Genomic DNA, 13,874 nt, shown 5'->3' with positions numbered 1-13,874 from the left:
ATCTAGATTGAAACTGGAAGCTCGCTTCTTCGTGCTCGAGCTCGCTCGCGCGGGCTTGCGCTTATTCAATGCGACGTCTCGCGCCGCGTGGAGGGCCGATAGAGGACGGACGTTACCGGAAGGGCGAGCGTAAGCCAAGCACAGACAAGCTCTATTCAGGTTGACGTGTACGGTAAAATATTTACCGAAAAGTAATGAGGCTCCGGTTGAGGTATCACAGCGGAAACCACGGAAGCGCGGAGCTGGTGAAGCTGATGCTGAAAGGGTGGACAGCTCGTGGGCTTTCACGCGCGATGGTTAACGTTACGGTAAAGCCAACACACGTTACACTCTGCGAGCGCCGCAGTAAAAGAGAGAAACGAAGGGCGAGATTGCGACAAGAGTGATGCACACGCGGCGGTGGAGGTCACGAGGCGTTCCGAGGGGCTAGTCACTTTCGTCCCGTCTGACATTAATGTATTCTATTGAAGGCGACTAGAGAAAGATTAGTAACTCCCGACAACAGGCGTGCCGTGTTTTGAATAATGAATGCGATCGTCGCCGTCGTAATCATCGATTTGCCATCGGTCTCCCTTTTGCCTCTTCCTCTTTCTCTTTTGTCCCTTTGTCTCTCTTCCTCTTTCCCTTTTCGCCACGGCCAGATTGCCCCGGCCGCACTATTTAAAATGCTAAAGGCGCGGTCGGTATGGCAAGCTCGGGCGGGATTTATGCATCCGATTCGCGTGTCATAAATCTTCCGCGGGAAATGAAAAGCGTCGTGTCGCGCGGCGTCCCGTCATTCCCGAGATATCCGTCTGAGAGAATTGAAATGCGAGTTGCGCACGTCGACAGCGTTAACCCTCTCATCTGAGCGTGCGAGATGATAATCATTTATCGCATACACGAATCATTACGTGATCTCCATTCGCGCCACCGATTGCACAGATGATCCGTGAAATTCGCGCGTGAGGATGTGACGTTTTCCGACAAACTCCCGGCGATCCTTTTACATGACGGGGATGACTTCATCTGAATTTTCAAGACACGTCAGATCTTTGACTGACACGACGTCACTTTACGGCTGAGATTAAGATGAACACGCGTATATTATTGCGGCCGCATGCACGCGCGAGTTATCGGCATTATGAGGCGTATGGAACGCGTCATCTCGCGCGGGTTGCACAATGTTACCGGCGTTATGAACGGCGAAGGCTGCCACCCCATTGTCGCGGATAGAAAACGCGCGTCGTACCCGCGTCATCGCGCGTACGCGACGATATGTAACCGTGGGATATACATATAAATTTCGCACCTCCGCCGCGCGTCGCAGCGCTGATAAATACTTTAACGCAGCGCGATCCAATTTTTTTTCGACGATGCATGTGAATTTACGATTTTCTGTCGAGATGTCACATAAATCGACGAGTACTGCGTTGCCCTTGACGCATCGAGCGTCACGTTTCCATTCGATGCACCTCTCCTCCACGCAGAACACAGAATTTTCAATATTTCGCGATAAAATTACGAGAATTTGTTATTTAATGGATATCTCTTATGTCTTGCGTCCATACATGTGCCCGTATACCGTATAAATCCACTTACGAAAGATCGATTTTAGTGTACATGTTCATGTGTATCGCTGTTACGCTACGCGCGCGAATTTCTGCATAAACGTCTTCAATAAATCTCTCGAAGCCTCAGAAATAAATGAACCGAAGAATGAACAGCATGAAAAGTGAGTCTAGTGCAAAAACATCCCTTTGCAATAAAGAAAATAAAAGAAGAAGGAGAGTGTAAAACCAGAGTTTCTAAGAACCATCATTTGCATCCCTGATGCTGCGGACTTGCGGAACTATCGATCACGAGACTCATATTTTTCGCGAGCGTCGCTGAATTGATTTCCACGACAATAACGACGCGGTTTTTCATAAAGGAACGCGATACAAAATACGCGGTGGACGAAGGGCCACCATTTAAGGTGCAGGTCGATTATGGAAATACGAGGAGAGGAATGTGGGTGTAAAGAAAGGTTTTGGATCCCTGACAAACGAGTACCCGTCATCGCGGTGGATGCATTAACTGGATTATGCATCCTCGAGGGACGCTCGCAAAAATAAGAGGTAGCACGCCGTTAGAAATCACCATAATTGTACAGCCGTTGCATCGGCCATCGCGCACCGTGGGAATGCAGGGACACTTAATTGCAACGCCGTGCGATCCGGAATTATTGGACACGTAACGACACACTCATAAATGCACATAAATAAATGTACATGTATGCACTTATACACACACACACACACACACACACATGCGCGCGATCAGATTTCTATTATACATTATTATTCCTGGAGAATAGAATTTCCTGCTGAATAATTTCCGTCCGAATATAAATTGTTACGTCCTCTCCATAATAAGCGAAGTTTCTTGAATCGCGCAGCTTTTCCTGGCTTTAGAAATTGGCTTATTCGTGTGTTCTCCTTCTGATTTTTATTTCCTCGGCATACATCTCTGACCGAAATCTCCAACACGTGTCGTTTGCCGCCACTATGGCGAGAAAGAGAGAACTAAAAGAGCACCGAGAATCTTTCACACTGTTCTACGTGCTGCGGAATAAATTTTCTACAGAGATGAAGTCTCGATCGAACGTTCTGCGAGAAGTACGAGTCTCTCTAGTCGGAGGGCAGCAGGAATATCGTTCGCGGAAAAGCGCATTTATCGGAACGACCATTCGTGCGTTTGTTACAGCACACAATAACGGCGTAAGAGATGTCGTACAACTAAATTATCTGTATCTAGAATTCCGTAACGTGAACGATTTTCCGGCGAAGAGCAGCAGACCTCGTTTATCCGTAAGGCGCATCAGAGTTCAGAAGGAGAGTCCGTTGTTCGATGGAACCATCGTCCGGTGTGTGTACGGAACCAGTTAGTCCGTTTAGACAATAATTAGTCCCCATGGGAAAACGATGGACGAAGGCGAGTGCTTAATTGTTACCCCCGTGTTACCCAGTTACTGGACGGAGACCGGTGCCCCACTTAGTTCTACAACGAGAAAGTGAGATAGGGCGAAAAGGCAGAATCTCATTGACCCTTACACGTTTACCCACTCGGACCAATCCCTTCAGCACGCGCCGTAGTGCACGTTTACATAATGAACTGGATTACAACCTGGCGAGCGTGGGTGGGACACGCCCGAAAAGAGATTATCCAACTTACGTCACTCGGATAATTATCTTAAGCAATGAAAAGAAGAAGAAAGTCTTTTTCCTCTGCTTGTTATGTGTGACAGCAACAAACCGAATATTTGTATAATAATACATTTAAATTTCTCTATTGAATATTGTTTACAATATATGCTGCAATTATTATATAATTATTATATAATTGTTATGTGCGGTGCAAGTATTTACAATATATAATCGAGACGTGGTATGGATAACTCCATGCGAGAATGATATAACACACACATCTAATGTAACTATTACAAATTCATTCTATTATTATGAAATTAAAATATCATTACAGAATATATCGCCGAAGATATCGGAAAGAGCCAAATATAATAAGAACGCTGAACGGTGAATAAGAACGCTGCGACCTTTACTTTTCGCATAGGGAAATTCTGTTGTATATCTTGACAGGCGTTACGCGTAGGAGCTTTTCACGAACGCCGTGCAGATAATACGAATTTATGACACGTGTCAAATGAAATTTGCTCTTCGCAGTCGGCTCCAGCGGTTGTATGCTTCGAGTTTTCCGAGGCAAGAGCCGCTCGGAATTTATACGCGCGGAAAGTTTTCGGGCGGAATTGAGCGTGCGGGTCGGGGTGCCCGCTTGCCGTCGGCAGAGACTGTCGGCGAGAAGAGAAAAGTTCCGAAAGTTCCTGAGGGGCGGCAAGATTATCGAGGCATCGGCGAATAATGCTTCGGGAGTTGATACCGCCAGCCGTGCACGTCAAGACGGAAAATTTGCAGGTGAAATCGCGGTTTTCGTTTCGCTGTCATCTCGCGCGAATCCGACGAACTTTCAGGCACGAGAAGCGCGCGATGCATATTTAAATCGATCCCAAATGCACTCGAAGAGTAATGCGGGAACGTTCCATTGGCTGATACGTTCAGAGATTTTCTTATGACACCGACGAGGGTATATCCGGCAGCAGGGAAACGGATGCGCGCGTTCTGTAGACGAAAGTCGGCCATCGATCACAACGTGCATCTGAAAAAAGCCAGTCAAAGGACCGTAACGTTCAAGGAGTGAAAATACGCTACCCAGTATCCATTCCGGGTACTTCGTGAAAGTGCTATTTTTTCCGTTCACTTAACTAAAAAACCGCAGCCTAATTCTTGCGTGTAATTACGCGTGCAAATTGCAATAGGAAACTGGGGCGAGACGAACGATTTATGGTGAGGTATCTGAACAATATGGGTCGTCTGAGAGATCGAACCACGTAAACGTCGGAGAATATGAAATACTGTATCAATATTGTTATAAGCAGTATGTTTTAATATTAAAATCTCATCCCATCATTCGCATCGTTCCTTTCATCTAAAATTTTGTGAAGAGAATTACATAATAAAGAATATTGTGTATATATATGTGTAAAATAGTTTTTGCGAACAAAATAATTTAGTGCTGGATACAACACTCGTGTATTGCAATTTCCATCTAATTTTCACGTTATCTTTGTTTAACTTGTAATAAATATTCATGTAATATTCATATCGCAAAAAAGTGTATTATTACGTTCATTCAAGATTTTGATAAACCTATCAATATTCTCTATTTTCCTTTATGGTCATCATAGGCATTACTTTGCACATACGTTATTTGCATTATGTAAAATGTTCAATAGTAATTGTATTCAAGGTGTCAATATTTTTGCAACAATATAAGATAAAAAATACAATAAAGAATCGTGTCATCACAAAATTCTAAAGAAACATCTCTTATCTCTTTTATTTATTTAAAAATCTGTTGAGACTTGCACATAAAATAACTTGAAATACGATAGTATAATAATAATATGTGGCTATGTGCGAAAAAGAGAAATATGTTATGCAGGTATAGTCCAACGCTTTTTCTCTCTTCTCTGAAAGTTACATTAAAAATACGAGACGGCCATAAAGGAAACACACTAGAAACAAGATAAATGAAATGGAACGTTGCGGGGTGTAGCGTGTTCCTAAATCAAACAGCAGTCCCTTGATGGATCGCCTTCGGCGACCTTTATATTCTTTCTCATCCCTTGTATCTCTTTCCTACCCGCCATCGCTGAAATCTGTTTCGCGCGATTTGCCATAATCCTATCCCTCGTGCGTAACAATAATTCGAACCTCATGAAATACGACTCGCCATTTCGGTGTATTGCGTGGTGCATACAACACCAAGCAAATTTACGTGAAAAATCCGTCAAAAATCCGTTAGTAATCACGGATGTGCAGAATTACGCGTCTTCGTGTGCACATCCCTCTTTCGTGTACACATCTCTCTTTCATGTAATACCGTAAAGCTTGCTGTCGTTCCCAGGTGAAAACACGAGAGACACGAGGCATTTGCAATGTAAACGGAGCTCCATTCCGAAATAATAATGCGCACGAGTAAATCGCATTTAAAAATGATGTTGAGGCGTAACAAGCATGTTCGAGGAAAAGAGAGAGAATCAGGGAATAAGAGAGGGTACAATGGAGATTAAAAATCGTTTTACAGAACACTTCCCCTGCTCTCCTGCGACGCCTCTATTTGCCGCGCGGGCGCAGAATGATGAACCGCGGCAAATAGCGCAATGACCGTGCGGCGTATCAGCGAAATTGGAACGTGAAACGTTATCGCGTTTTGCTGCATGCGGGATCGTGGGGATCCGGATCGGCTGTTGGGTTTAAATCGCCGGCCTGATGCTGCTCATCGATCTGGCGATCCGCGTCGCGCAAAGCGGTCCCGTGCACGCGATCGCAAAATGCAAATCCGGTGAGACTGCACCGCGCTCGGAAACGGTTCCGGGGAAAAGTCGGGGAAGAAAAGAAACGCGCAGTGGAACGACAATAATCATCGGACGAGAGATAAAAAGGTAAAATGCCGACGTCTGGCCGAATCGTCGTTTTTCGTACGAAAGGCACGTAAACCGCGTCGCGAGACATTGCAAAATTCTCCGCCGGACGAGGAATGAGACGACAAGCTACCCCTAGTGTTCCCTGTCGGCTCGGCTCGGCAGAGACGGCCAGCTAAAGTGGCGTAAAGAAAAACGGCGAGACGCGCGTTGCACAGCACGCGCTTGATGGCCGCGCAAGGGAAGGTTTGATAAATTGGGTTTCTCACGATTATGACGCCGTTAGACGACGCGGCGTCGCCCCGTACAATCCGCAAGGCTCTAAGGGGTCCCTCGGCACCCAAGCAAAGCTCCATCTTGGCGCGTGAGAAATTTTCAAGCCGCTCTCTACGTTCCGAGGAATTCTTGACGTATCTCATTTGGTTGAGATATGATGGCGTAGAATCTGTCATATGCTGTATGCGCTGCAATTTGTGTACATGAAGGTTACACGGTAACGTAGACAAAGAGCATTCCCTCATAATGGAATAGTTGTTATTAGGAATCCAGAAATAATTACGCGAAATAGTTGCGTGAATAATAATGGTCGCGAATTAGAATATCTGCGGTAGCGATGATGTTTTAATCGAACCATAACTGTCGCTTTTGTGCCGCGAACAACAATGGAAAACCGAAATGGGCTTACCGCGCGTAACCGACGTTCGAAATCCACGAGTAATGAAAAGTTATTTCTGATTTAAATATACTGCATCCCGCACAATTGCGGTAACCGGCCGCAATTGACAAAGATTACGCAAAAATACCAGAGGCGATTCTACAGAATAATCAGGCATTTTACAATGATGATGGATATACCATATAATACAATGGCATAGATAATGCAGTTATTTATCACGATTAAAGCCGTTAAACCAAACAGCGAAATACGCATCAGTGCTTCTGCATAATAAAGGTTTTTGACCAGCTTTATTACCGATTTCTCTCTCTGATAACATTATTAAAACTTCAAAACCGTATTGCTCTCTCTCTCTGTCTGATTGCAAAAAATTCGATATATTTTCAATTATTTCTGATTAAAAAATTATTAGTGAAAGAATCTGAATCAAAAACAATATGCATTTTACAAATTATTCAATAGAAACATATCTACCATCCACGTTTAAAATTTTATTTCAACAACGAGTCTGTTAACACGCAACCCATAATGCTTTGTCAATAAAATATCAACATCATCTACATAATCTCCGGAATCTTTATTAAATTCCTCTCTCAAATTCAACCCTTCCACATAACTTTTATTCGCTTTATAAAGCGCTGTCTTTCCATGACAAAGCGTTTCTCTCATGAAGATAGTAAACTTTTTGTAAAACTTTTCAAATATTCGGCGGCAATAAATAATTACACGGTATATTATGGTTATTATTTAGAAAATCATCCAAAGATATCACGTCGGTGATGAAGTTAATGCTCAAAATGTACACGCGTCCTCGCACGGGCGAATGGGCTAAGAAGGAAGCTTGCACGTCGTGTTCTGAACCGTTTCTAATGTGTGTAATACATATTGAGATACATATAGAACGTATAGCGCAAGATATACTTCGATGAGACGAGTCCTAACTAACCGTGCTGCGGTCGTAGCATGCAGCCTGCGACCTGTGGACGGTGTGCGACCGCCGTAACGCTCCATCAGTAATCTCATTTACAGATTCGTCAAAGGAATAGTTTGCAGATATGGAGGCACATCGATGCATCATTGTCTAGGCATTACACGCGCAGAACATTGCGCGCAATACGATCGATCCCGTATTACCACCAGTGAATGTAATGAGCATCCGTTCATTCATTAAGTCACAAAACCGCCGCCATCGCGGTCCAAATCCTCGATGAAAGAACCGCGACACAATGGAAATGTAAATGTTACGTCGCGGCCTTTTTCCTTCCATTAATAGCGTTCGCGCGCGTACGTACAAACGACGAATAAACGAAAGTTAAACATATTCGGACTGCTCGTTCAGTCGTGGCGCGGAAAGGTGAGACCGAGCGTTTCCGCTTCTCCCTCTGGGCGAGGGGACTTCTCAAATTAGCTCATAAATACCGAGAGGCACGTCGGGGAATTTCATTTGAAGAAGATTGCGAAAAACCACCCCTTTATCTCGCGTGACTTTCAAAAAAAGCATTCAGCCGGCGTATCGCGCGGAATGATGTATCAGCTACGCCGCCGTGTATTGCGATATATTTTATATATTCGTTTTCCAACATATCAAACAAGTTTTCCGTGGGAATCTAGTTTTTCGCTTACACGTGCATCGCGTTTCCAACACGATCTCGCCGTAGGCGCGACCGCAGTCCAACATGGTACGAGGCCGAAATGAGAACAAAATGCAACTCCCTTAATACGCAGAATAAACGCCCGCTGTCGCACGCAGGTCGCACCTCCGCGTAAAATTTCAGCCGGAAAGGCCGGCGCGATAATGCGAGAGCAAATTTCCGGCTGTCGCGTATAATGGAATTAAGTTCACGTACCCGTCCGCGATAGCCATCCCCGATATATCACGAGGACGGAATAAATAAAATGCAGGCTTCTCGATTCTCCCTACTGGCACTCTCCTCCCAAGAATCCTATTGTTGACCAGTGCTTTCTGTCGGAGATTGCGGAGAAATCTCGCAAAGCATTCACGGAGAATATGCGAGTGAGGAACCGATCTGATTCCGGTTCAGAGCGCGCGCGTTTAATTTCAAGAAAAATGTTCAACCACGTTAGAACCGCGTTACCAGAGTAGGTAAACTCTGATTTAATTCGTATGATTCCTGTTATCGAAAGGAATCGGAGCATCCGCTTTTGGTATTAACTCAATCCTCGCGTTCAGCTCGAACGCGGAAATCATGTTTACTAAAACGTTCCTGCAAACTTGACAATGAGTATTAAATAGATTTGGAACTTCGTAGTGAGATAAATTTGACGGCGAGTACTGTGATTAAATGTAGTTTCATTGAGGAGTACAAAGGAATGTTAAATACTGACGTATTTAACTAATTGCATGTTTGATGCACATAAGCTTAGGAAAGTCGCGGCCGAAGGATGAGTGCCGCCTATTCCATCTGCCTTGATAGATGATTGCCACCTGTTCTGCCGACATTATTAACTTTATCGATAGCGCCGTCTCCGCTCATTTATGTAGCCGCACGTGGATCCTGTCGGGGATTGTAACATCTACGTCCATCTCGGTCCGTCTAAGTGCGCGGGATAAATCGAGCGGCTAGCACTGAACAATGGTATCTCTCGCATCTCGCGCGGACAATAGCCGACAACGCGCGTCTGCCGTTACCGTTGGCGTTACGCTGTGTTGCGTTGCCGTTCGCCGCGGACGCGAATGCATGCATTTTACCTGCGAATGCGAGTGGTATTCAGCGGTGCCGGCGCCGTTTGGGAATCTGAATCGGAACGGGCTGTGCACCGGGCAGTTGAGGCGAAACGGACTCTCCGCGGGTAATCTGGGTGGTGGATGAGTGTGCGATCCGTAAACCACGCAGTCCATCGGTATGGGTCTGCCGGGCGCGTGATCCAGGGACCGGCAAGAATAGTTGAAGGGTGGTCGCGCGGCCGGGGGATGTTCGACCGGTCGGCACGCGGTCTGCTCCAGCGACGGTCTGATCGGCAGATGCTGCGCTTCGTGCTGTCGGTGCTCCAGCAGCCGCGACACGTGCTCGACCGATCGACAACCGTGTTCGTGTGGCCTACCGAAATGATGATCGTGCACGTGGCCGGCGTGGTCCTTGAGCCGGCACGGGTGCTCGATGGCGCGCATCACGCGGCGGTCCACGGCGCCGGGCGATATGGACGAGGACGAGGCGACGGGATGATCCACGACCGATCGCGGCTGCTCTGTACGTATCTGCTCCATCGACCTGCTCATGCCCTCCATCGGTCGGATGGATTGGTGACGCTCGATGGAGGCGCGCATCGGGTCGGATGGCGGCTGGCGTATGATGGAGTCGATCGATCTCATCGACTCCATCGATCGCATTGCCTCGGTCGAGCGCATACCGTGTTCGAACGGCCGCATCGGTGACGGATCGGTCGACCTGCACGGCCTCTCCCAGCATCGCGGTACCGTAGCCGCGCCGCTGCCACCACCGCCGCCTCCAAGGATTCCACCACCGACTCCGCCACTTCCGCCGCCACCACCGTAACCTTGAGGCAGCCAACCATACGGATGATCCATCGCGAGCCGCCGAGTTAGCGTGCTCGTGCTCACGGTTTTCGCAGCCGCGTGGCCCTGTCTGGTGCCATGATCCAGCACTTATCCGACACGACGGGGCAGACGCGCCGCCGCGTCGTCGCGCACTGTCACTCGCGAGGAGTTGACGCGCGCTGTCGTCCGCGCGTCAGGACGCGTCACGTCGCCGGCCGCGCTCCAGATCGCCGAACGGAAACGGGCCACGGAAATGGCAGATGGCAATTCCGCGTGGCGCACGAACGCGGAAGAGTGACACGATCGCCGGGTTTGACGGATGCGCGGATAGCAGCGGACAGCACGCGGAAAAAAAAGCACCGTCGAATGAACGGACGAACGAGCGAGCGCGCGCACGCCAGACGAACGAGAACCGGGAGGAACTTTGCGGATCGCGACGCGCGAAACCGAAAGGCAACCGACTATCCGACGGTCTCACGAGGTAGAGAGGTGTCGGAGCGACGTAGGAAGCCGTGAGCGAGTGCGGCAGCGACGGAGAACCGACGCATCGCGATGCCGCGCTCCCCAGCACTGAGCCTCGCGGCCTCGACTGCCGCGCAGTCCCTCCACGCAAACCAACCGACCGACCCACTATCCTCGACGACCACCCACTCACCCGCCACCCCTAGTCCATCCCCCTCCTGCACGTACGCCCTCCGTACACCCCAGCCCCGGCGTGTCTCATCCGCCAGCATCACCAGCAGCCCTCAGCGGCAACGCGGCTCTCCTTCATCCCTCTAGACCGCAATGTTCACCCACCGCCTCCGGTTCAACTCCCTCCTCGCCCTCTACTCTCTTGCCACCCTCACCCGCCGACCTTCTTCCTCGAACTCAGCCGCAATATCCTCTTTCCTCGCTTTTCCATGAGAGTGGTACCGTTCCTTCTCCGTGATCTTCCACTTTTCGCGTCTCCTCTTCCGTCTCTCTCTTGCAATTGCTTTCTCTCTCGCGATTTCTCTCCCCATCGTGAACGAACCGCCAAATTTGCCGATTACCATCACTTCCTCCTTCCCCGTCTCATCTGCCCTGCCCTCGACGCAACATGCTCTCTTAGCTGTATCTTTCAAACGGTCTTCTATGAAGATTTCACCTTATCTCGATGGGACAGTTCCCTCGTCATTCGGAGAAGCGATTCGAAACGGATCGTGAAAGTTATCGGGACTCCTCGAGAGAGGCAGTGGTCCAGACCGATGTGCACGATCGGAGATGCGAATATCGGGTTTCAGGACGCGTCCCATACGCCGAAGGCGCGTGAATGAAAAACGACCGATCGATTCCTCCACGAGTAGGTGGCACTCCTGACGCTACCGTCTCATTCCCCTACATAGCAACCCCCAATTCCCGTGTCGTTCAGGCATTGGACGAACGCTCGTGAATTCGCTAATTGTAAGAACCATGTGTCTCTGGCATTGAGGTGCAATTTATTCACTCTTCCGCTTCGCCTTTCGCCTTAAATTCAATAATTGTTTAATTGACTGATAAATCACTATTCAGTTGATGTCAATATAAATTGGTATAAAGTATTATCGATTTATTTAAGCAATACGCTGACAAGAACTTGAGAACTTTACGATTGAAGATACTCGTCAATTGTATAAAATGGTGAAAAATAAAAAAGCGAGAATAATGATCATATATTCCGGAGAAGGAAGCAATTACTTAATGTGCAAGTTCGAAATTCCGGATACGTGGTCCCGACATGAATAATATACAAGATTGTACACGTGTTTCTGATTGAATGATATTTCGCAGAGTCCCAATAGGGTATTGATAAATATTTTATAAATATATACAAGGGGAAGAAGAGTGTGCGTGCACGTATATTTCAGATAGAAATAGCGCAGAAAATATACGGGGTATTCCACTTTACTCGATTCGAAGTCGACTTTTTCTCAGCGAGGATGTAGGAGGAGGTCGTCATTTATCACAGTTCTCCTTGTAACATCACGTGTCTGTGCAACTGAGCCCTCAATTAAAATTCCATTAAAGAGAAATCAATTCTAGATTGACTTTCTTGAAAAGAAATGTAACGCGTTAGAAATGGAGCAGTTTGTATAACGTCACGAAATTACCTGGAAACGGAAGACGGAAAATATCACACTGATATTCGGGATCCGGTTTTTGTTACGCAATGACACTGGGTATTTCCGTTCTAATTGATATCGAGCGATGTACAAATTTTAATCAAATCGAACAATCTTTCGCGCAATGCAATTAATACGCGCCACTCGATAAAAATCGGCGGGGCTCTTGTTAAAGTTCTACAATAATTGAATAGCCACGCTCGTGTAAAAACGTTCGAGTCATATTGATAGAACTCGATTGTGCGCACGATCAAAAAGCTCCTATTGACGTGCACGATGTGTGCACGTTATCTCGGTTATCAGATTACATGCCATTTGTGTCCGTGTGACGAGCTTAAGGGTTTTTAAATAATATCCAATTTCTTCGTGCAGCTACGATTCGACAGCTGCAGTCGTAGAAGTAATAAATTGTCTGCGCGGCTATCGAGTTCAGTTACAATTGCCGTAATTTCTCGGGCGTTAAATTAAGCCTCAAGAACAATATTAATCCACAAACAAGATATTCTCGTGCACAGAAAATATCATTCAAAAAGGATAATCCCTGCTTCCGATTGCCAATTTTCTGTACGATCCTAGTTCAGTAAACACGATGAAGTGACGTTGATCCTTTTTAAACCGAGATCATGCAAGTCGAATGTCTGCATTGCAAGCGAAACAGACACTCGCGATTACATTCTGCGCCCTGAATAATTCATCGTTTACTGCCAACGGTGTAACCCTTAAATGTATCCTGTTACCATTTGGCAACGATGTTAATTTTCCATGCACGCGGCATCCTCAGAACAATCTGTGGAAACAGTCTTTAGCACGTACCTTCGCATGATTGTGAAGATCTCATAAAGCACGTAGTCTAAAAAAGGTAAAAGCTTCGTTTTCTATTGTTTCTGATTTTTTTTCAAGTTGCTTTTAACTCTTTATTATAAATGCGTTTCCATAAATTGCTCTCGGAATTTGCACGAACGCATTTCGCGCGAAATGTTACGCTACCGCGCGTAGTAGCGGTTGAAGTTGCGACGTCTTTTTGTCCGCATGAGACATCGAATTCAAAGTTTGCTGAAAATTTATGAACGGGACTTGCGACAATGATTTCTGCATGGTCACGTACAGGCTATCCGGCAGAAACATGACACGGTAACCTACATTTCAAGGCTGACCTATATATCTTGATACGCGAACTCGAAAAATCACCGCGTTACGCGAAGTTTTCCACACTTTGGTACTTGATTAGAAACGTCAGTGTCGATGAGTGTCCAAGGCGATCGCGGACAATCTCGGACAGCTATTACCGTATTTCTTTAAAATTACTGCTTCTTTACGGTAGATTCGCAGCGACATAAAACATAATAGCGATTTTTACATAATAGACAGAAAAATCATAATGCCCGTCAGCGTTTTGCCAAGAAACTTTGCATGAAAATCTGCGCGACCTTCCGCTATTGCAATGCGTGAAATGAATTATTGAAAAGATCCAATGACCCATATTGGCACGCGACGCATTGACTAGAAATTATGGAATTTGCGTTGTATGACATCAAT

General features: G+C 46.6%; 1 protein-coding gene across 11 annotated transcripts in view; it reads right to left on the bottom strand.

Moving 5' to 3' along the window:
* LOC105281020 (peripheral plasma membrane protein CASK) overlaps positions 1–13,874 on the bottom strand; it is a 188,175-nt gene that overhangs the window by 107,677 nt on the left and 66,624 nt on the right. The window contains exon 1 of one of the 11 annotated variants that reach the window (XM_011342047.3): positions 9,409–10,786. The exons of the other annotated variants lie outside the window; for them this stretch is intronic. Coding sequence (XP_011340349.1) covers positions 9,409–10,245 — 837 coding nt within the window. The 5' untranslated portion in view covers positions 10,246–10,786. Of the gene's footprint in view, positions 1–9,408; positions 10,787–13,874 lie in introns of those variants that run through there. 11 annotated transcript variants of the gene reach the window in all.

The sequence above is a fragment of the Ooceraea biroi genome, chromosome 1 (assembly GCF_003672135.1).
Source record: "Ooceraea biroi isolate clonal line C1 chromosome 1, Obir_v5.4, whole genome shotgun sequence".
In the NCBI taxonomy this organism is placed as follows: Eukaryota; Metazoa; Arthropoda; class Insecta; order Hymenoptera; family Formicidae; genus Ooceraea; species Ooceraea biroi.
This window is presented reverse-complemented; position numbering and strand designations above follow the sequence as displayed.